The following is a 24,445-nucleotide window of genomic DNA, read 5'->3' on the forward strand; positions in this document are numbered from 1 at the left end:
GGATACCTCACATGACACTCAGGAATTTCTATTAAGGTAGATCTCCAGCTTCAAGCATAGAATTTTATTTGTAATGGTTTTGGTTAAAAAAAAAAAAAAAAAAAGCTCAATATGAGCTGGGATTAGAAATTGCAGATCAGGATTTGTAACAAAAAGTACACCGCAATTTTCAGAGCCGCATGAAGGACTGTGAGTTTGTCCCCTGCATTCCTTCCAATGCACTTGCACCGAAAATGCTGCTGGCAGATTGCTAATCAGCAAGCATAAATGCAAGAGCTGGCGATTTGCGTAGTGGAATTGCCCTCTAAGAACCTATGTACACAGTTTTGAGTTGTGGTTGCTTTCTCACTTAAAGTAAACCAGAACTGAATAAAGGAATAAAATAGATACCTACCCGCTGCTTCCTCCAGCAGCATAAACACGTGCGAGTGCCTCGGCGTCATCCCGCGGTCTCCCGTTCAGCTGCAATCAGCCCCAGTAATAGGCTCAGTTGCGACAGCCTGAGTGTACTGCGCATGCTAGGCTCAGTCACGTCAGCCTGGGTCTACTGCACATTCGTGGGAGGTCTGCGCATGCGCAGAAGACCTAGACTGGGTGCGACTGAGCCTATCACTTGGGCTGATTGCAGCTGAACGGCAGACCGCGGGAGGACGCCGAGGGACTTGCGTGTTTATGGTGCTGGAGAAAGCAGCGAATAAGAAACAATTGTATTCCTTTATTCAGCTCTGGTACACGTTAACCCTGATCTCATAAAATTAATTTACAGCTGGAATAGTAAGTAAATGCTTGTCAGTTAAACCACACTAAAGAGGAACTCTAGTGACATACTGTATACCTGCAGTAGAATGTAGTAAATTATTCAGGATCCCCACTTTTATTCTGGTTTCAGCATCTAAAACATTTCTTATATCTACTGTATATTGCTGTATATTGGTATGTAATCCTGCCCCCTTTCCAGTTATGCCACAGCCTAGGCCAGGCATGGGCAAACTTGGCCCTCTAGCTGTTGAGGAACTACAAGTCCCACAATGCATTGCAGGAGTCTGACATACACAGTCATGACTCAAAGGCAAATGCATTGTGGGATTTGTAGTTCTTTAACAGCTGGAGGGCCAAGTTTGCCCATGCCTGGCCTAGGCTGATCGTTATACAGAATTCTTCTCCCAGAGCGTTATGAGAGACCAGGTGTTTCTTCACACTCACACTAAACAAACATAAGCAGATGTATGCATTATGTCATATTCTGTAAAGTTCCTCTTTAAAATGATTGTTGAAATGGCAGCTGAACCAAAGTCAGCCTACACAACACTTACTGGTTTTAAGTAATTAGAATATGTTTTATCAGTCATCTGTGGGACTTTGTCAGTTGGGAAGAGAAGAGGGACCACTTATTTTGTTTATGAAAGTTTATGAAAGTAATATGGGAGTTGCAATCATAGTTCACTCCTCTGTGGTTCAGTAGCTTAGTATCTGAGGTACCAGAGAGTCTCATAAACTGATTGTGCAATGCTGCCATTCTTCCCTATTGGTTTATCCATACAACTATAGCTACATTGCAGCGTCCTGACCCTCACCCCAGCATGTTCTGTTTTACCTAGCAATGCTCAAGATGTAGCAAAGTTCTGTGCCAATGATTTCTGCCACATATTTTCTTATTTTAGGAGTTTACCTAAACCAATCCTCTACCAAAGGATTGTCTAACTGGGGAATAATTTGAGCTTTAAAGTATAGTTTCTGTTTAGTTTGTCATAAGCTCAGGATGTATTTTTTTGCTATTGAGGGGTATGAGGGACTGCAGCATAGCGCAGGGCTGAGTAACTTAGAGCAGGAAGGATTAGGAGGGGAGCCATGGGCATAGGAGTGGCATATCTTTATGTGGGGGTGGAGAACATATCAAAGTAGAGACTATAAGCTTGTTCCTTTTCTAGTAGTAGTGGAGTTACACTTTAAACCTTGTAATTAGCATATCATGATGTGGTGAAGAGATCTGTTTGTTAAAGGATACCCGAAGTGACATGTGACATAAGATGCACATGGGTATGTACAGTGCCTAGCACACAAATAACTATGCTATGTTCCTTTTTTTCTTTCTCTACCTGAAAGTTAAATATCAGGTATGTAAGTGGCTGACTCAGTCCTGACTCAGACAGGAAGTGACTACAGTGTGACCCTCACTAATAAGAAATTCCCCTTTTCATCTCTCTTCTGCTTCTAAGAATCCATTTTCTGCTAGTAAAGTGTTTTATACTTGGAATTTATCGTCAGTGAGGCTCACACTCTAGTCACTTCCTGGCTGAGTCAGGACTGAGTCAGCCACTTACATACCTGATATTTAACTCTTTCAGACAGAGAAAGAAAATAAGGAGCACAGCCTAGTTATTTGTGTGCTAGACGCTGTACATACACATGTCTATCTCATCATGTCACTTCGGGTATCCTTTAACCGCTTCCAGACTTTGATAAATCTGTGCCCTGTTGTGCTGCTACTATACCTGCCACGGCGTAGATTTCAATCAGCCATGCTGTGCGGTATTGTCATTTGTGCTGCTGTTCCATCGCTGCAGCTCGCTCACTCTGCTGTCATGGTGACAGCAGAGCTTCCGTCCTGTGATTACTGTCAGCCAGCCTCAGTAATCACACAGCAAAATAGGGAAAGGACAGCGCTGGTCCTTAAAGGGTCAGAACCATCCAGTACGGAAAGGGTTAAACAGCCTTATTTAGTATACTGGTTAGTAAGAATAAAAAGGTATAACATCAACTGTATATTTCAGGTAAAAAGGTATAACATCAACTGCATCTTTCAGGTACCCAGGTCTTTGGGTTTTAACAAATGATATAACAATCTGTGCTCTCTGACATCTGAGATGCCGTAAGCCAAACAGAATTAACTCTGATTAATTTATTTCTGCATATGGATCTGAGAGCTGCAGCATGGAGCTTTCTAAGGCTAAAGTGCATGAATTATTAAGAAGAGCTGAAGGAGATTTCAGGATGAATATTTTCTTTTCAGAAGGTCACCTGTAAGCAATCTTGAAATTCAAGGTGACTTCAGTTTTTTCCTGCAGGCTTTTTATACAAAGATGGGTTTTAGAACCTTTTTTTGTAACAAACATCATTGTTAAACTTACAACTCAGCGAGTATTCCTTACTCTATGGATTAGGATAATGTGTTGCTATAATAGAACATCTATTGTACGTGTACTTGTTATTGACATGGTGAGTTCACTTTACCACACCTGATTCACTGCTCTCTGGGAAGCATTGCACAAAAAGCTTTAGATTTAAATACTTTGAAGGGACACTGAGCTGAGAACTAAAATAAAAATTGGTATTTAAAGTGAACCTGAACCGAGTAAAATTATTTTAAAATAAACACGAGTTACCTGCAAATGAATATTACATACTTATTTCACCGTCAGTTCCTCTCAGAAGCTCAACATTTTCTTCTAACAATGGTTCCTTACAGTTCTGACAGAATTTTGTCAGAACTGAAATATAGCAGTTACAACTGAAAGGTTAACTGATGTGCAAGGTGATGTCCATGTTTCCCTATGGCTCACATGGGCAATATTACAGTTTAACACTGTGCTGACCAGGAAGCTGTTATAGGGTAATGGCCATTTTTAAAATGGAGGATGTAGAATTCCATCGATCACAGTGGATAAACAGGGCGCGGGAGAGGAGAAACAGATTGATGAGTATGACAACGTTATGTTTATTTTGACTCTTAATTTTCAGTTCAGGTTTTCTTTAAGATCTTTTCAGAAGATGATTACTTTTATACTTTACAACCCTTTGCATCTAAGCTCTCTAAGATTGATATATGATCCTTTAGTGTCTGAAGGAAGTGACAACCCAATTTGATATTGTGGACTTTGCAGGAAATGGCATTTTTAGAATCTGCAACCAAACAAGATGGCAGCATATATAAAAAGTACAGAACATTGTGCAGTTTTCTCCAGTGAAATGAGATGACAGCTGTATATTAGTAAACAGTGTTAATTAGATATATAGAACATTGCAAATGAGATTGGGTGAAGTTATTGTTGCTTCAAGTTTGAAAACTCCTTATTTAACCAAAAAAGATAGTATTCATATGTCATGACAGTCTGGTTAAATATGTATAAATATATTGCAGTAAAATGTGTTGTACCTGCTGAGACCTGCTCAAGTACTAAATAAGTAAATAAGCTCTGCTGACAAACCTGGCAACCAGAATAATTAGTTCTTATGCAACCTCAGCATCCCATGTATTTTGCTCATACTGGTGTTACGTGTCACAAAACTAGATTTGGCAGCAACATTTAGCATTTTGCAAACCAGTGTGTCATTTAAACTGGATTCATGAATGTGATTAACTATGTTGTAAATAACAGCCTGAGACTGGTTTCACACTGCAAACCAGCGTTAGCGATGCGGTGCGTCATTTCCCCTGCATCGCACTGCCAAAAACAGGCCCTAAAGGGAACCTGAGGTAAGAGTGATATGGAGGCTGCCATATTTATTTCCTTTAAAGCAATGCAAGTTGCCTGGCTTTCCCTCTAATCCTGTGTCTCTAATACTTTAGGCATAGATCCTGAACAAGCATACATATCAGACTTCTCAGACAAAAGAAATAGACAACCGAAAGCCCAATATAGTGTATTATATTAGTACACCAGGAAGTGTGTGACGTATAAAGTCAGGGTAACCACTGTGTTTGCAAAGTCGCTCTCTGTGGTAGCAAAGGCAGTGCCCCACACTCTGCCTCTGCCCTTGGTGCCCCAAGATGCCCCGGATATTCTAGTATCTTAGCAACGCCTGGCTAGGAAAAACACATATGGGAAACCAGTATTACGCTTGAATCTCTAAAGGTGGCTACACACGATACAATAAAATGATCCAATTTTCCAGTACTTCGATAAAAACGATCGTATCTCTCTAAATAATCGAAAGATATTTTTTCATTCGACTGAATAATCCGATCGGATTTCCCCTTTTTTTCAATTTAAATTGATCCGGAATGCCAGATATTTCTCTTCAATTTCTACTAAAGATTGTATGGTGTGTGTTGGATTGTTAATTTATTAATATACACACTTAGCAATTTTCTCTGAGTTTCCAATCATTTTTATCATAATTGAGGAAAAAATTTAACATAGGTGTGTGGTACATTGGTCATATTTTTGAAATGTCACAATCAGTTAGACAAATTGATTGCAATTCTTAAATTGAACAGATATTTTAAAAATTGTATGGTGTGTTGCCACCTTTAGTCTTGCTGAAGAAGTCTGGATCTCTGTGGCCTCCCCACCAGGGTCGTTTCTGGCCTTTTTGTCAACACAAGAAAACCAGTGCTTTACATACATTTTGAGGTTCTTGGTCATATAAAAGAACAAATTTGTCAGCCATGTTGACTCAATAAACTGGAGTTTTATACCTTTCATTAAAAGAAGAATATGTTGAATTGCTGTCATTCCCATTTGTTTAAAGGGCATGTGGTGAAGAAAAAATGCTGAATACATTCACAGATTTCAAGGAAGGATATTATGTGAAGGTTTTACTTTGTAAGCCTTTAACTTCAAAATTCAAGTCATACAAACATAAAACATGTGTATTGTATATTTTCAAATGAAGTGCAGGCTTTGGAGCGCGTTCCTTGTTGAGGTGTTCCCGCAGTGTCAGCTGCTAAACCCTTCTCTTGCTGTACTTAGCTTTACATAAAACATACGCATCAGCTGGGCAGCCATAGATAAAACATCACATTCTATAGAGCATCTCAAATGTCATTGTTGAGACCCCTAGGTGAGATTTTTCCCTTCCATAGAAGCACGCTGAGAGGAAATTTTTCAATGGCTGACCTGGTTTTTGTGAGATGGTAAAACAGTTAGCCGCTACATAAATAGAAGGGCTTCAATGCGAATATCCAAAGCTCTTATTATGAGAGGACATTGGAATAAAGACTACAATGTGCAATGTATTCTTTGCTGTTATAATGCTGTGATGTTGTGTGAAATAAATGAGACAATGCTAGTATACGTTACCCTAAGGTATTAGGGCTCTTTCACATTAGGGCAGATTTTCTGCGTTTCAACGCAAAGGATAAAGTTTGCGTTACCCAAGGTGAAATGAAAGTCCATAGACTTTCATTTTAGCTTTCACATATAACGCAGCCTTTTTGTGCGTTGCGTTCCACTGCACCCAGGCGCAGTTTTTTGGCCAACGCTAGCTTTATGCGTTACAATGTTAGTCAATGTAAAACGCACACTATGCGCGTTTTTAATCCGTTAACGCAGGCAATCAGTCCCAGAATGCAATAGAGGAACAATGTAGAAAGTTGACAACTAAAAGAAAAAAAAATACCTGCGTTTTTCTATGTGCAGTAACGCATTGAAAACGGATTAAAAACGCACACTCACTGCAGTGCAACGCATATCAAAACGCAGTAAAAGGCATACAACAAAACGTATGCTTTGAGCGTTCTCCAACGCAAGCTCTGATGTGAAAGAGCCCTTAGAGAATTGCAGTGAGGATCCCTTGCAGGAGGTTGTGACCATGCCAACAGGCGAGGAATCTTGGAGGCCCCTGTAAAAGTGAAGCTGTGTGTCTTGCATCATTCTTCTCATTTTGTTCCTCTGTTCTGCAGAGATGATTTGCATTGATCTACTCAAAGCTCAACAAATTTACAACCTATGTCATATTTTAAAAAGGTCAGTAAGAGCATGTATACAAGGACACGCAGCAAATACAGAGAATCAGAACATGCTCTTCACTTATTAGCATAGTGATGCCCGCAGCATATTTTATACCTAGAGCTGTATCTGTACACAGCATTACAGAAATGTTGTGTCTCAGCCTCAGCTTTTTGATTAAAGTTACAGAAACGTGTAAAGCCCAACTTCAGCCAATTTTTTTTCCTCAAAAGTTTGTGAATAGGATAAATCCTTTTTTTTTTTTTTGTTTTTTTTTGTTTAGGACTTCACACATTAGACAGTCAAAAATTGTGCATTGGGAGTAGTTTTGAAGCATTTCAAAGCTGTGGGTAGGTCCACAGGAGTAATTGTAGACATTACAAATTCTCAATGCTTGGTAGATATCAGCAAGGCATTTTGAAATGCTCGTCTCTAAGCAAGCCTCAACTGCTAAGCATTTTTATAATGCCTATGTGAGAACAGGCCCCAAAAGTTATGATCAATGATCAAAGCATATTCTGGCGTAGTGGCATAGTGGTCAGTGCTTTCACCTTGCAGTGCTGGGTCCCAGGTTCGAATCCCAGCCAGTTGTTGTTCTCCCCGTGTCGGTGTGGGTTTCCTCCGGGACTCTGGTTTTCTCACACACCCCAAAAACCTACAGATAAGTTAATTGGCTTCCCCCTAAATTGGCCCTAGACTATGATACAGGCACTACACGATGCATACTGTCAATCTGTAAAGCCGCAGGATGGTCCTCGCATATGCTTTTGTTGAACATTACATAGTTGACCCTTCAGTCTTTAGTTCTTCAAATGTGAAAAGATCAATAATTTCTAATCCTACTAATGTTAAAAAATAGTGTGTTCCTTGCCCTTCTTGTTTGTTCTTGCTAGTTAAATCCCAAAGTATGCTGCCAGGGAAGCACCGGGGAAACAGGAAAATTAATACTTACCTATCAGTAATTTTCCTTTCCTGGTGCATTTCCATGGCAGCATACGAACTCACCCTCAAAACGGGAAGGACTGTAGTTACTAGAATACTGGTGGGTGATACTCTCAACAAATGTATAGTTATGGTGTCCAATATGGAATTCAGTTCTGGGCACCACATTACAGGAAAGATATTGCAGTTTTAGAGCAGGTGCAGAGGCGAGCAACAAAATTGATAAGTGGGATGGAAGGTCTCACTTACCAAGAAAGGTTAGATAAACTGGGTTTATTTCGTTTAGAGAAAAGATGCCTTAGAGGGGATCTAATTAACATGTATAAATACATCAGGGGGCAATATAAAAGCTTGGCGGATGAGCTTTTTGTCCCTAGGCCTTCTTAAAGGACTAGAGGACATGATCTGCGCATGGAGGAAAAACGTTTTAGCCATTTATTTAGGAAAGGGTTCTTTACAGTAAGAGTGATTAAGATGTGGAATGCATTGCCACAGGAAGTAGTTTTGGCAAATTCTATACCTGCATTTAAAGGGGACTTAGATGCTTTTCTTGCGTTGAAAGACATCCATGGCTCCAATTACTAGGTAATGTCAAGTGATGTTGATCCAGGGATTTTATCTGATTGCCATCTGGAGCCGGGAAGGAATTTTTTCCCTTTTGGGGCTAATTGGACCATGCCTTGTAAGGGTTTTTCGCCTTCCTCTGGATCAACAGGGATATGTGAGGGAGCAGGCTGGTGTTGTACTTTGTTCTCTGGTTGAACTCTATGGACGTAAGTCTTTTTTCAACCCAAATAACTGTAATTATGTAATAAATCCAGAAACATACTTTTTTTGTGAAAATAGAATTGTTGGTATTGCATTTTAACCCTTAGACTGCCAAGGACTACTATGTGTTGTGTTTTGCATCCCTGGAAGTCTAAAGGCATTTTAGTAGAAAACTACTTCTACCTACAGTGGACTTCTATAAGTGTTTCAGTTTCCCCATATTCCTGGGCCACTGAAAGCATTTAGTACAAAGTTTATGGCTCAGTGCCAACTTTCTACTTCACTTGAAATATGCAAGTAATTCGAAGATGATGCAGAATTATGCAAATGTTACTGCTAATCTATGTGGCTTGAAAATGGACCAATCAAATGCTTTTACAATAGATTTTTATATTTAGCATAATTTATCGTAACAATGAGCATAAATCCCAGTCAATTCCATTTTTTCCACCTCCGTGACAATCCTACTGACTAATATGGACTTTGGTACATGTAGATTTGGACAAGACATTTAATGAACACAGCTGGCACTAGCATGTGACTTTAAAAAAATAAAAAAAAGGATTGGCAGTCTAAGGGTCATTAGAACATTACTGGGCAGCACGGTGGCATAATGGTTAGCATTCTCGCCTTGCGCTGGCTCCCGGTTTGAATCCCAGCCAGGTAACTTTCTGCACAGTTTGTATGCTCTCCCTGTCTGTGTGGGTTCCCCCAGGGCACTCCGGTTTCCTCCCACATCCCAAAAACATACAGATAAGTTAGGCTTCCACTAAATTGGCCCTAGACTATGATACATACATAGACATATGAATATTGTAGGGATTAGACTGTGAGCCCCTCTGAGGGACCGTTAAGCGGCAAGACAAAATACTCTCTACAGCACTGAGGAAGATGTCGGTGCTATTTAAATAATAATAATAAAATTATTTCTAGTTTTCAATGCTCAAGTCATCTTCATCAGGCAGTACACATAAACATTCATATGTAAACTTCAGTTACCCTGAACAATCTCCCTTTGTTTGAAGTAGCAGTCTTGCAGTGATCACTGCGCAAATATGTTTGCTGCGAAACATGTTCGGTCCAATGGATTGGGAGGAGGAAGCAGGAGGCATAGTGCTGTAAACCAGTGTTTCTCAACATTTTATTGGTATGTACCCCTTTTAAAACCATATACTCACGAAGTACCCCCTAGCATAGTAAACATTATCACAAGTACCCCTTGACAAATATATATTTAATCGTAGTACATTATAATTGGTTTTAAACTATTTCCAAGCTTTTACTATTGCTTATAATTAGCTAAAATACTAACTTGGCTTTGTTTACATAAGATTTATCATTTTCTAAAACTCTAAATTTGTTATTCTTGGTTAAATATATCAAGCCCGAGTACCCCCTGGAACCCTCAGAAGTACCCCCTGGGGTACGCGTACCACACGTTGAGAAACTATGCTGTAAACTACTGCCAAGAACCGCAATAGCTGGGCGGTGAAATTCAACTCTGCAGACTGCTAGTGTGAGGTAACTGCAGCCTAAAGGGGATGACTACACCTTCTCTTCATCACAAATCATTTTAGGTAACAAAAATCTGTCTGTTTACAGCTTTAGTAATGACAGCTTCTATCTGCGGCAGGCTGAACAGTCGGGTTTTTTTGTGTTTAAAAAAAAGCCTTTACAGAAACTACGTTTAAAAGTGACACTTTTTGAATAATAAAGTATGTTTTAAGAAAAGTATTAAAGCTTAAAAGACAATGACAACTGTATAGTACATTAAGCTTTATTTTGTTTATGCTGTATCTGCCCCCTAGGGAGTTTATTCACTTGCTTTTCCCATAATGCTCAGGGGTCTAATTTGATGAACTCGCTATACTCAAAAAAAAAAAAATACTCATGGTTGTTTCCACCTATGCTAGACAGACCTGCTTGACTCAGTGACCAAGTATGTCCAGGTAAATGAAGAAAAAAACGTTTCAATGGTGAAACCTATAACAATAAAAATACCAAAAGACTTCTTATTCTTTCTCACAGTATCCAAAACTCAACAATTGTTTTAACTAGAGTTGCTCATCAAACACTTTTCAATTGAAAATGGTGGAATCTGCATGTCTCACCTTTATAATTTCAGCCTTTACACTCTAGAAATTAAAAATGGGAGCTGTAATCCTCAGATCAGAATGCAGTGGGAATTCCTGTTGTAGTTAAATGTAGGCATTCACTGTAAACAGTCCCCATATCCTGGCAGGAATCAAGAGGCATAGCGTTCTAATGCCCACATGACCCATAGGACTGATACCTGTTGGTGGTGCAGGCTAAGATATTGTACTGTGGCACAAACCCCATTCATAATGGTGATAAGTAGCAGCACGGTGGCGTAGTGGTAAGCACTCTCCCATTGCAGCACTGGGTCCCCGGTTAGAATCACAGCCAGGTCAACATCTGCAAGCGTTTTTATGTTCTCCCTGTGTCTGTGTGGATTTCCTCCGGGTGCTCCAATTTTCTCCCACATCCCAACATGCAGATAAGTCAATTGGCTTCCCCCTAAATTGGCCCTAGACTATAATAAATACACTACACAATTCATACATAGACATGGGAGTATGGTAGGGATGATCTATTTGAAAAAAGGTGAAGATTTCTCTTGGGAAAAGGGGAATCAGCTACTGATTGGGATGAAGTTGGAACCTGAGTTACGTTCCTCTGAAACTCTATTCACGTGTAATCTAATGTAAATTGGGGACTAGAGCCCATGCTTACTAGCTAATTATCATGTGGTTCCATATATATATATATATATATATATATATATATATATATATATATATATATATATATATATATATATATATATATATATATATATATATATGGTACACTATTATAATTAGTAATTTACTTTTATTGTGTCAATTAATGTCCACGTCTGCAAAAAAAAAAATATACATGCAAAAATCTATACATGTATTAAATATTGCCATCTTGGTGTCAGCTGCTTAAGGTTCTTTTTTTTTCTTTTTGTCACAGAGATCAATCCGGTCATTTGCTAATGATGATCGCCATGTTATGGCAAAACACTCCACTATATACCCATCTCCAGAGGAGTTGGAAGCGGTCCAGAACATGGTATCTACAGTGGAACGTGCCCTAAAGCACGTTTCTGATTGGATGGATGAGCGCAGTAAAAGTGAGACAGTGGAGAATGACCAGCAAGTAAAGCAAGAAGACCAGGAAGAAAATGCCTCCAAGTAAGATACATGATTGATGGTAGTCGGCTTTTAAAACACCAGATAATTTCATTGTACACAAAACATCTGCTAACAAAATAAATGTATTAAAACATATGAAACCATTTGGAGTTCAGTGTTTAAAAGCCAATTCTTTATGGTACTACACTGTAGTGTAGAATAACATATGAGTGTAATGCTGGGAATACACCATTAGTTTGGCAGATAGATGGTTCGATAGATAATTTCCGACATGTCCGATCTTATTTTCTAACGTTTTTCTGATCGACTTTTCATAGAAGTGAATGGAAATTGATAAGAACAGATAATAAAATTGATCGGAAAATCGATTGGACAGTAAATTGGCTGAAAAATCTCATCGTGTATTCCCAGCATAACAGATTATTCTTGCTGTCACTTGTTGAACGGCTTAAATTGCCACTCATGACTTTCTTTTGCTATTACTGGTTGCACACGTTAAGTCAAGGTCTATAAAGGGCCTTCTTATTTTTATACTTTGGTTCCGTCGGTAATAATCATGAGAACTCCATGTTTCACTTTCTAATTTAAGGCAAGGTCAGTCAAGAATTTTAGCAACACTTTAGTCAATTAAATGATAGGGAAGAAGTTCCAGACTTATCAGTGATCCTGACACAGTTCCATGTGACATTACTATGAGCAGTCACCTTTAGTTAATTAGCATACCATTTTTAAGGCCATAGCAATCTTGTGTTAAATCACTTCAGTCAAGGAATTGTTTATCCCATTTAAAGTGCCAGACTCCCCTTAGAAGGAAAGAAGTTTATAACATTTAATTATCTCAAGCCTACTTTAAAAATATGGAACTAGTCTGTTCAGTCATGGGATGGTAACATAATTAGACCAATACATTCTGTGGCAAAGCACAGGGAAAAATATGTTTAGTTCAGATGAGGAAGTAGAGCAGCACTTCCTTAATGGACTACACTCAGAATCAAACGTTAACAAAGTCCGGGAACCAAATAATCCACAAAGCATTGGAAGTGATTTTGTGCATTGTGCGATTGTTGTTTACTGAGCAAGGTGAAAATAAACTGATGAGATAAACAATTGTATTTATCCTCCTACTCTTAAAAAATTACTCTTTTTTAGATATCCCATGCTTTTATTTTATATTTAAACATTTACAAAGTATAATGAATGTTTTGTTGTCTCTGCTCAGTGGCAGTCTATTAGGTGTCCCTAAATGAAAATACATGAACTATTGACCTTTTTCTATCTCCCCCTGCTCTCAGAAGTTGTATTCGGCCAGGAAAACCTTTATGGCTGTAATTTGATTAGCAGTGATGTTTACTATATTCCCAACAATGTGGCAAGCCAGAAACTGTCACTTCCATGCCTAGAAATTCAGGGCTGTGGAGTCAGTACTAAAATCATCCGACTCAGACTACTCAGTTTATGAAGCCTCCGACTCCAGGTACCCAAAATTGCTCAGACCTCGACTCCGACTCCTTAGTCAAATTTTGTTTACAGAGGCTATGAATTTGATTAATAAAATCACCCGACGCCTTAATTTATTGAAACATCCGACTCCAGGTACCCAAAATTGCTCCGACTCCACGGCCCTCTAAAATAAACTCTTTCAGGCAGCAAAATAAAACAAGTAAAACAGCCTGGTTACTAAATATTTTTTCATTGTACATGTTTATCTCATCACTGTCACTTGTCCCCTTGGGTACACTTTAACCCCGTTGGCGGTCTGATTTTTTTTCTGGATTTTAGGGTCTAAAAGTGGTGCAATTTTTTAGCATGCTTTTAGACTCTAAAGCCTGGAAAAAATCACACCGCAGAGAGATCTGAAGCAGCCCCTGCACTCACCTCCCTGAGATCCAGCGCTGCAGTTCTCCCTCCGTCCTCCGCTTGGTGCTGTAACTCTATAGTGAGATCAGCCTATGAGAGCCGATCGCTCTCCTGCCTCCCAGGGGGACAGCCGCGTCACACGGCTTTTCCCAGTACAGCGCTGCCGTAGATCGCAGTGCTGTACAATGTAAATAGACAGCGGTTTCACCCTCTAACGATCGCCGCTATGGGATTGATGAAGCGGAGATTCACGCGCAGTGGCGAATGCGATCTCCTGCAAAACCCCGCCCCAGGACTTCATGCCAATTGGTGTTGAGTGGTCCTGGGGCTGCCATCGTGTCCACGCCAATTGGCATGGAGCGGTCGTTAAAGGGTTGATCAATACCAGTAGCATGGCTGTCATGCTGATCCTCCTTCTCTAATACTTTTAGCCATAGACCATGAACCAGTATGCAGATCAGGAGTTACTGACTGCTGACTGGATTAGCCATTTGCATGTTTCAGATGTGTGATCCAGATACTCCTGTAGCTGAAGAGATCAGCAGGATGCCAGGCAACTGGTATTGTTTAAAAGTAAACAAATATGGCAGCCTCCATATGCATTTCAGTTCAGGTGTCCTTTAATCTAGGCTGGTAATGAAGCTATGCTCTGTGCATAGTACATGGCTTTATGCCTAATCACACAGCTGCTGTAAAGAGAACTCAATTAACCCTCCCCAGCAGCATCATGAGTCTTCCTCTCCTTGAACATTCTATTGCCTCTTCTAAAGCTGCATGTTTTTCCTTCGTTAGAACTGATAGACTGACTGGTGCTGAGTGTTCTAACAGATGGTGTTTTTGTTTATATAGAATGATTCAAAGGGGTCACATGACCCAGCATCCTCCTATGAGAATGGCTCCTGCTTAAAGCGGACCCAAACCAAATTTTTTTTTTTAATTCAAAATATTTAGTTGCACCACTCTGACACATACAAAGATAAATAAACACTCCAAGTCTATGAGCATTTCAGTGCCTGCTTTTCACCCCTCTCTTTTCATAACTAGGGTTATACAGGTGGCAGCCATTAGCAATTCCTCCTTTGCCGGACACCACCTACTCCACCGGTTTGCCGGATTCTGTCCCAGCAATATGACAGGAAGGGAGGGGTTCCTCCAATAAATGTAAAATATTTTATATTTGTCATCATGCAGCTGAAAAAAGGCTGCTATGTATTATTATAATTTAGAAAATAGATTTTATTTCTGAAATCTTGTATTTTGAATTTGGGTCCACTTTAATTTATATTAGGCAACCTGTTCTGAAGGTTGCAAATGATGCTGCTGCACTTGTAGTGGGAAACTTCAAATGGATTTCTGGTTTGTGCTGTCATTTTTAATAGATTTGAATTACAATTTTTAGCAATGGGTCCAAGAAAAATCCAGATAATTTATTAGGAGTTATACTTTACCTAAACCAGTACACGACCCATACTGTAATTAGCTGGCATTCTGATGCTCTAACTCCTGAAATGCATCCTAAGTCACAAGAGAAAAAGAAACATAATTGAAATGCTGAATAAAATTAATTCATACAAGAAGTAAAACTGCATACATTTGAAAAAGTCGCAAGCTAATTTAGGAACGACATTAAATAACAATATTACTAGCAATATCGGTAAACCACAATTTAAAGGAGTTATCAGGCAAATTTAATAAAATTAGTTTTACTCACCTGGGGCTTTCTCCAGCCCCTTGCAGCAGACTGTCCCACGCCGAACGCTCTGCTCCCCGCCTGCTGTCCCGGTCTCGCTGCACGGTGCAGAGGCCTTACTGCGCCTGCGCGAGCCGCTGCTGTCAATCATCGCCACATGCTCCGTGGCGCACTGCGCAGGCGCAGTAGTTCTGCGGTGGGGAGTAGAGCGGTCGGCGTGGGACAGTCTGCTGCAAGGGGCTAGAGAAAGCCTCAGGTGAGTAAAACTAATTTTACTAAATTTGCCTGAATACTCCTTTAAGCGCAACGTTAAATAACAAACGGTAAATAACAATTTAACTGCGGTATTACATTATCAATAAATTTACTGATAATGTTGAACCTAACTATAACCTAACCTCTCCCTACTCTCACACAGAACCCTCCCCTGGTGGTGCCTAACCCTAAGGGCCTATTTCCACTACACGCCGATTCTGGATGCAGAAAACTGACGCCAATGAATGCCTGTGGGAAATCTGCATCAGGAAAATCGCGTTTAGTGAAACAGGCCCATAGGCATTCACTGAAGCCAGTTTTTCTGCATCCAGAATCTGCATGAAGTGGAAACAGGTCCTAAGACACCCCTGGTAGTGCGTAACCCAAGGACCCACCTGGTAGTGCCTAACCCAAAGACCCACCTGGTGGTGCCTAACCCTAAGACCCCCCCTGGTGGCGCCTAACCCTAAGACCCCCTTGTTGGTGCCTAACCCTAACACCCCCGATCCCCACTAACAATAATACAATAAATTTCAATTCCATTGCAGCCGCCTGCTAAATAGCAAAACAACTTTCTATATTACGATTAAAATCAAATGCGCCCACATATATCAATAAATAACAATTGCGCCCATTTTTGGCCGCAACTTTCCAACTGCTCCTGTAAAACTGATGAAAATCAAGTGCTTTATATTTCCTAAAAAATAAGCTAGAACTACCCATGACATGTCCGGCCAACTAGTGGCAACAATAAATAGAATAATTTTTGCATGTAATACATCTTGACATACACCCATGTACAGAGGACCTAGCACACTTTATCCACTGCCTATCCTGCGCCCCCCCAGCAGCCAGAGGCATCGTGAAACAGAGCGGATGGGCTTTGAATAAGAATAGCAAATATGTTTTTCATTTTTTTTTCAGTTTCAAGTTAACAGCTGCAGAAAAATTAAATATTCTGGTTAGTTTGTTTATGTTCAGCTCACCTGGATGGTATTATCAAAGAGCATAATGTTGAGGCATTGGCATTCCATGATAGATTTATTTTAGAAAACAAAAGTTTTCCTTCTTAAAACAGAAAGTATTTGCAATTATTCAGGTTGGAGTGAGCTCTGAGATGTCTCCCACAATGCATCACTGCTGAATATGCAAATCATCCATTGTTGTCCCTGATAGCTAAACACGCCTCCAGATCCGCTGAAATGCAATGATGTGTCTGCTTGTTAAATATAAAGAGCCACAGTAATCCAACATGCATACACACGGTTTCAGATTGGTTGATCTTCATCAGTGCATGGCATGGATTAATCTGGCTCTATGGGTTGGACTGGAAACACCCATAGAGTACCCAGCAAGCTTATGGTGGACCAAAGCTGTGTAAGAGGCTACAATGGACCAAAAGCCCTCTTCCTAAAATGCTATAGAATAATTGCAAATATTTTGTTTTAAAGGGAAACTATGGAAAGATGCATATCATTTTAAAGCTCTCTTTCTCCTCTTTCCAATGATATATAAACCACTGCCCTACGCCTTTTAGTTTTCGCTATTTTCGTGATCGAAATTGCCGCGGCCGCGACTTTGATTGTGAAAAAAGAGAAAACTAAAAAGCGTAGTGAGACGATTTATGTGTCGCCAGAAAGAGGAGAAAGAGAGCTTTAAAATGATATCCATCTTTCCATAGTTACATTATATTACACAGGGCGACTTTTTCTGCTGAATGGAGCTGCTGACTTTGAGAAAAAGTCGCCCTGTGTAATACAATGTAACTATAGAAAGATGGATATCATTTTAAAGCTCTATTTCTCCTCTTTCTGGCGACACCTAAATCGTCGCCCTACGCCTTTTAGTTGTTTCTATTTTTGTGATCAAAGTTGCGGCCGCTGCAATTTCGATCGCGAAAATAGCGAAAACGAAAAGGCGTAGGGCGGTAGTTTATATATCATTGGAAAGAGGAGAAAGAGAGCTTAAAATAAGCATCTTTCCATAGTTTCTGCACTGCTTGGAGTCCCTTCTATAGTATTTTAGTAAGAGGGCGTTTTTGGTCCTTTTTAGCCCCTTACTCACTCCTAGGAGTTCTGGTTCACCATAAGCTTACTGGGTACTCTGTAACTCTAGATTTATCTTGTTTAGTGCTCTGTCTCCTTTAGTTGTAGCTCTTCTTGTTACATTAACATTTCTCCACCTCACCCTAAACATGTTTCTATTAGCCATTAGTCATACCTCTTCCAAGTCTTTTACTGGATTCTGTGCAGAATGTGCCTTACAACCAATGTATGCTAATAATAATAATTATGCAGCTGATTAAGAGAAGATATTAACTGTTGCCAACATTTTCCAACCCTTGCAGCTAATGTGTATTCATGCACACCAACCAATTATATAATGTAACCGATCTCTGAATTTAAAAAATATGGAAATCTGGGTACATACTGTAACTAAAATTAAATATTTTACAGCTGTACTTGTAAGGATGGGTTTAATATGAAAACCACTTTTGCAGAGATTAGTCCTTGCAAAGGATTAAAGAGGAACTTTGACCCAGGATTTAACGTGTACATATTGTGGCGGTGCCACTCAGTGCGGCGCGGGGAGAGCCTAATGACGACTCTCCCTGCTGCCGCTAAACTCCGAGGCGGCGTTAAATACTATTCCCCCTCCGAGTTGTCGCAACGCGGAGGAATTTGGTGTCTGGCAGCCGCCGGAGCCCCGAATTAACGCTACGCGAGGTGCGCATTATAGCATTGCTGCTATGACAGCGCCCAGCTTTGGCACACAGCACTCAGCGCCGAGATAACCTGCTACGGGATTTAACTTCATCTCAATCAGTAGATACCCCCCTTCTCATGAGCAATCTTTACTTTTTTTTCAAATTGACATCTGTATGGCTGATATTGTCATGGTGATGTCAGGGCCATGTAGCTCAGACAGTTTTCTGTCTGTGAACCTCGTTACATTGTGGTAAACGACAACTTTTTGACCTGCCAAGCAAGCAGTATCTCCCGGTGTGCATAGAAGTCTCAGTAAATGGACATTTGCATAGATCACCTGGCAGGACTAAAGATGTTGCCACCTGTGATAAATTTCAGAATGTAAATTGGGGAGAAGAAAGATTTTACAATGGGCAAGCACTGACTAATTTAAAAATGAATATTAAAAAAAAAAGCAATTTTATTCATTAATGTATTTTGACGGTTCTTCTTTAATGCAAGTCTATGTACAAGCCATGTGCAGAATTCAACCAGTAAGAAGTGAATGGTCACAGTTATAAGTGAATTAAATTTTCTAAAGCCCAGTATACAAACATCCTATTTTAACACCTCCATGTAGTAATAGGGTTGACAGAAAATGAATACTACAAGCAGATTGTGTAGGTAAATCCTCATACTACATGGATGTGGTAAAATTGGTCAGTGATTGGCCAATCATATTTGAAAGTGTGTACCCAAGCTTAAAGGACCAATATCTCGAAAATCATAAACATTTTAAATACATATAAACACATACAAATAAGAAGTACGTTTCTTCTAGAGTCAATTGAGCCTTAAATTACTTATCTCCCATGTTGCTGTCACTTACAGTAGGGAGAATAGATCTGACAGAACAGACAGGATTTGAACTAGCCCATCTCCTCATGGGGAGTTCTCGTTTTTTTCTTTCAAAAGCGCTCAGGAAATAAAAATTGTTCAATCCAACTGCCAAAAAAGTGCTTTTATAAACAAAGGTGATGCTGAGATCCGTACACAAAGAGATGGACTAGTCCAAAACCTGTTGGTTCTTTCAGATTCCTACTAACTACTGTAAGTGACTAGAGATGGCCCGAACCTCCTATTTTCGATTCGCGAACTTCCGCGAAAGGTTCGGTTCGCACAAACTTTCACGAACCTCAATAGACTTCAATGGGGAGGTGAACTTTGAAAACTAGAAACACTTATGCTGGCCACAAAAGTGATGGAAAAGATGTTTCAAGGGGTCTAACATCTGAGTTTTTGCATGGATGAGTGGGATACACGCCAAAAGTCGCGGGGGAAAATCTGGATTGGACGCAAAGCAGCGTTTTAAAGGCAGAAATCACATTGAATGCTAAATTAAAGGCCTAAAGTGCTTTAAAACATCTTGCATGTGTATACATCAATCAGGGAGTGTAATTAGAGTACTGCTTCACACTGACACACCAAACTCACTGTGTAACGCACCACACACAGATGTATGCGTAGTGACGGCCGTGCTGGACTGGTGCGCCCCATGGGAAGAGTGCAGGCCGTGGCGGTTTTCAAGCCCATATGGATGCCGGGCTGTGGTAGCTCAATGATAGAGCAACAGTGACTGTCCAGCTGATCAAATTTGGTCTGTCCACAATGAAGCAACGACCGTATTATCTTCATGTATGTATGTAGGTAGGTGCCCCAGTATAGGTAGATAGGCATAGGTAGGTGCCCCAGTAGTTAGCTAGGCATAGGTAGGAGTCCCAGTATAGGTAGGTAGGCATAGGTAGGTGTCCCAATATAGGTAGATAGGCATAGGTAGATGCCCCAGTAGTTAGCTAGGCATAGGTAGGAGACCCAGTATAGGTAGGTAGGCATAGGTAGGTGCCCTAGTATAGGTAGGTAGGTAGGCTTAGGTAGGGGTCCCCGTATAGGTAAGTAGGTGTCCGAGCAGTTAGGTAGGCATAGGTAGGTGTCCCAGTATAGATAGTTAGGCAGGGCCTGGTTGGCACAGCAATAGCAATTACCAAGGTCCAGCTGCAACAGATAGGGCTGTATAATGCAGTGTCAGTGGGCAAAAAAAAAACAAAAAAAAAAAACACATCAGGAGAACATTAGCTCTCAAAAGAGCTGTTGAGGGTTGCTATTTTAGCAATAACAATCAACCAGGAGCACGCTAACAAGCCTACAAGAGCCTAACTAATCTTTCCCTATGAGAGTCTGCCAGCAGCTGTCCCTTCACTAATTAATGCAGGCACATGAGTGAGTGTAATGGCCAGCGCTGCCTGCCTTTTATAAGGGGGGGGAGTGGCTCCAGGAGAGAGTGTAGCCTAATTGGCTACAATGTGCCTGCTGACTGTGATGTAGAGGGTCAAAGTTGACCCTAATAGTGCACTATGGGGGCGAACCGAACTTCCAGAAAAGTTTGCGTTACATGGCGAATGCGAACCACCGGAAGTTCGCCGGTGAACCGTTCAGGCCATCTCTATAAGTGACAGCAACATAGGAGAAAGTTAATTTTTTTCGCAATTAAAGTTTTTATTGGGTTTTATATCACTTTACAACAGTGGTGTACATTGTTAAATGGTAAATGGTCAACAAATTAAATAGTAACTGTTCAAGGAAGAGAGATAATAAAGTATGTTAAACTTTGAAAGGAAAATGGCAAAATCACATTGGATAAAATACGTCTTGATATACTTATCAAAGCATTACCGAACATTGTAATAAAACCACAGTCATATAAATGAACATATATGATGAAGAAAGGATAGGACCCCAAAATATCGTCCTTCCAGGACCTCCCTACCTCCTAATAATAAGAGTGGAAGGCTGGTGAGAAGGTGTGGACTGGCCTTCGCAGATCTGAAGGCCTTGTTTAGTGTTGGATAACAAATGAGGTCAGACCTCTTGGTCTATGTCACGCTGGTCTGAAAACTAAGAAAAATGTACTTCAAGCCGGAAAACTAGGATAGATATAGGAATATTGGATGTCCTATTTACTTTAATGATAATCATAACCATAGGGAAGTGGAATGGAGAAAGGTAATTTAAGATTCATTTCACTCTGGAGGAGATGTAGTTCTTATTTGTATGTTTATGTATTTTACATTTTACCGGTTATCGCGATAGTGGTCCTTTAAGTAACAAGTGATGCACTGCACTTTGATTAACCAGTCATCACAGCACTGGAACAAAAGCAGCGTTGAATTCTGCACTTAAAAGTACCTCCTTTGCTTAGTCAGGAAATAACTATTCTAAGCTAAGGGAAAACCATAACACGCGTACGAGAGGTATCGGCGCAGGATACAGCCGGTATATGGCTGATCCTGCTGTTGCACAAGTTCCTGGCTGTGTTAAATACTATTCCCCCTCCAGGCCGCCATGGATAGTGGGGGAATGAAATAATTCGGCTTCCAGCAATTGCTGGAGGCCGAATTATTGTGTTTTAAAAGTAACTTCAGCTCCGTCTTCTGACGACGCCGAAGTTACTCCCTGTGTGCTGCTATAGCTGTAATTCCTATTACAGCCTATGGAGGTGCCGGCTGCACCCAAGTCTACTGCGCTGGATTAACAGTGTTCGCCATAACACTACTACTAAATGTAATAACACCTCCAGTAGCAGACTTCAGGGAGTCAGAGAGAGAGAGAGTGTGTGTGTGTGCGCGCTCCCGCGCATGTTCGTGCTTGGTGAGGGCATTTTATGGTAATTAGGTGCACGACTGTCGTCCAGTATAATTGTAGGCTTAAACAGGCATTTTTATTATATCTAAAGGTATGTACACATGTCCTGATTTTCCTACCATCTTGTCGTCCGACTTGTCATTTGAACGACAAGTTGAACGTGTGTACAAGTAGTTGAGCGGCTGATAACAGCCGTTTTGCCCGATCTGTTTAGCGGATCCATTGGACCAACTGTCGTTCAAAAGACTTTCAAGTCCGTACGTGTGTGCAAACGACTTCTAGTCGTTTCTCCAACTAATAGACTTTTAGACATACAGTCGTTTGATCTAGTCCATTGTTCTATCCAGTCCATAGTCCATTAGCAAGTTGGTTAAACGACATGTAAATTAGGATATCAGCCGCTTTGTTGGTCAGTGTGTACAGTACGTTTGAACGATTTGTTGTTTGCACTGCAAGTCATTTAAACAACAATCGGGCATAAAGGACATGTGTACACATGTTAAGTGTCATTTCTTATACTATTTAGAGTCCAATTCCAGAAACCCCATTTGTTGTACAATATAATGCAGCTAGTGTGGACCAGCACTTGGGCCTCATTTCCACGTTCATGCTGCATGCAATGCAGGTGGCCAATGCACAGCACTTCCTGCAGTTGCAATCCCGTTCATTTAAAATGAATGGAATCACACCACGGAAATGCAAAAATGCATGTAACCATACAAACATTTATCCACTACCTGTACAGAGAGAAAGTGATTGATTTGTCCAGCATGGGAATGGACTGAAAGAAAAACACAGGAGGTTCTAACATCTTTGCATATTATTTTGAATTAAAACATTTTTTCCCAGAGTAGGCCTTTGAAAGCGTTTTGTCTTTTACTTACTTTTTTTTCCAGTTTTGTCCTTTTCAAAAAATACGCAAATGTTGAACCTGCTGACAAAAAACAGCTAATACCTTTCATTCTAATATACTGCATTAACAAGTACAGTATAACACCTCCAACTTAGCCTCATAAACATCCTTTTTTTTTTTTTTTTTTTTTTTTGGCACATAAGACCTGCTCTCCGCTTCTTAGGCAGATGGTGATAGTAGCTCTTGTATACAGAAAGAACATCACATAATTGGCAAAAAGTATAATTCTGCCTGTTAGTTTTTTTGTATTGATCCATAAAACTCCAACATCTTTTGCAGTATGCTGTGAGGACAAAAGTGTCTGTAATGTTTTACATTACTCAGAAAGGAGAATATTGCTTAGAAGAACCACTTAAAGTTTAAAAGGGTCAGAGGTTTGGCTGTACCACCAGTATTGCTGATAAGTGCAGTGACACAAGACGTCTGCTGCAATGTTCCATGATCAATTGATGGCTCCAGAAGCAATGTCTTCTGTGGGAGAAATGTCCGCTAAAGCAGGAGTGCTCAAACTTGTGCTTAGGCCTCACAAATCTTGCAGACTATGTAGATTTCCTTTCCAGAAGCTCAGGTGGATAAAGGCTTGTACACGCTCTTGCATTGCTCTGCAACACAGATGGAGTCAGGGCACCTGTGCACCTGTGCTTCTTTCCATTATAGCACTGACCCCATTCAGTAACAATAAATGCATGCAACAGTGCAGATTCAAGCTACTGTGTCTGACCTACAAATCTGTCCACAAAACCTGTCCAACCTACATTTCCGATCTTACTCAGAGGTACACACCTAGCCGCTCACTCTGGCCTATTACCCCACACAAGTGCTCGAAACCCACAGCTGAACTCTGGTCCCTTACCTTTCGTGTCCTTACCTCTCCCTCTAGATTGTAAGCCTTTGGGGCAGGGTCCTCCTCTTGTCTCCAACCTGATCATGCACCTCCATTACTGTGCACCCATGCTATGCATCTGAGTGAGCCTAACTTGCCTAATCTCCATGCTCCCCTCCAGTGACTGACTAAGCATTACCTTGTACTCATACCGTGCTGCATGATCTGGTCTTTCTTGTATTCCTGTATTGTCATTTTGCTGTATGTCACCCCTAAATATTGTCTGTAACCTAAACTAATGTCCAGTGCTGCGCAATATGTTGGCATTTATAAATACAATAAATAAAATAAATCTTCAAAAGTGTACCGGAGGCAGCGCAGGGGAGGGGCAGATGAGACACATAGGCATGGTCCATGACATGCCTCTGTGTCCCCTTTGCACTGCCCTCTGCCCATCTCCTTATGCCATGCGGTTACCCTCCCGAAATTGCCGACGTGTGTTGTCGGCAGTCTCGAGGGGAAGGCCGTTCCTTGCAGGAGATGCACTACTGCAAAACGCTCACTGGGGGTGTTCCTAACACCCCTTTCCCAGCTTTCACTGGGCAGCTCTGCCTCTCACCTGCTGCTCCCCCGCCTCCCTGCACTCTGTTCTGTGATGAGACACACAGAATAGAGCTTGCACCGTCGGGCTCCAGAGGTCACTGAAAGTGATGGATTGCTGGCCACAGGAGCGGTGGAGAGCTGCGGGAATTGATACTACCTGATCCGACTAGCCCCATGGATCAGGTAGCGTGTTGGATTCTTTCTATAAAATTGCCCACACTCAGTGAGTAAACTATATGAACCATCCCATTAGGAAGATTTGTAAATAATTTGGGCCATTGAGGGGAGACAGGCTTTACTTACCTTCGGGCAGCTGCTCCCTACCCCCGTCTGT

General features: G+C 40.7%; 1 protein-coding gene across 5 annotated transcripts in view; it reads left to right on the plus strand.

Annotated features, from left to right (window-relative positions):
- Positions 1 to 24,445, plus strand: part of STRBP (spermatid perinuclear RNA binding protein) — a 278,568-nt gene that overhangs the window by 133,291 nt on the left and 120,832 nt on the right. For all 5 annotated transcript variants that reach the window (XM_068248150.1, XM_068248154.1, XM_068248153.1 and 2 more), the window contains exon 4: positions 11,403 to 11,623. In XM_068248150.1, the coding sequence (XP_068104251.1) occupies positions 11,403 to 11,623 (221 nt within the window). The remainder of the gene's footprint in view (positions 1 to 11,402; positions 11,624 to 24,445) is intronic.

This window comes from Hyperolius riggenbachi, chromosome 8, assembly GCF_040937935.1.
Source record: "Hyperolius riggenbachi isolate aHypRig1 chromosome 8, aHypRig1.pri, whole genome shotgun sequence".
In the NCBI taxonomy this organism is placed as follows: domain Eukaryota; kingdom Metazoa; phylum Chordata; class Amphibia; order Anura; family Hyperoliidae; genus Hyperolius; species Hyperolius riggenbachi.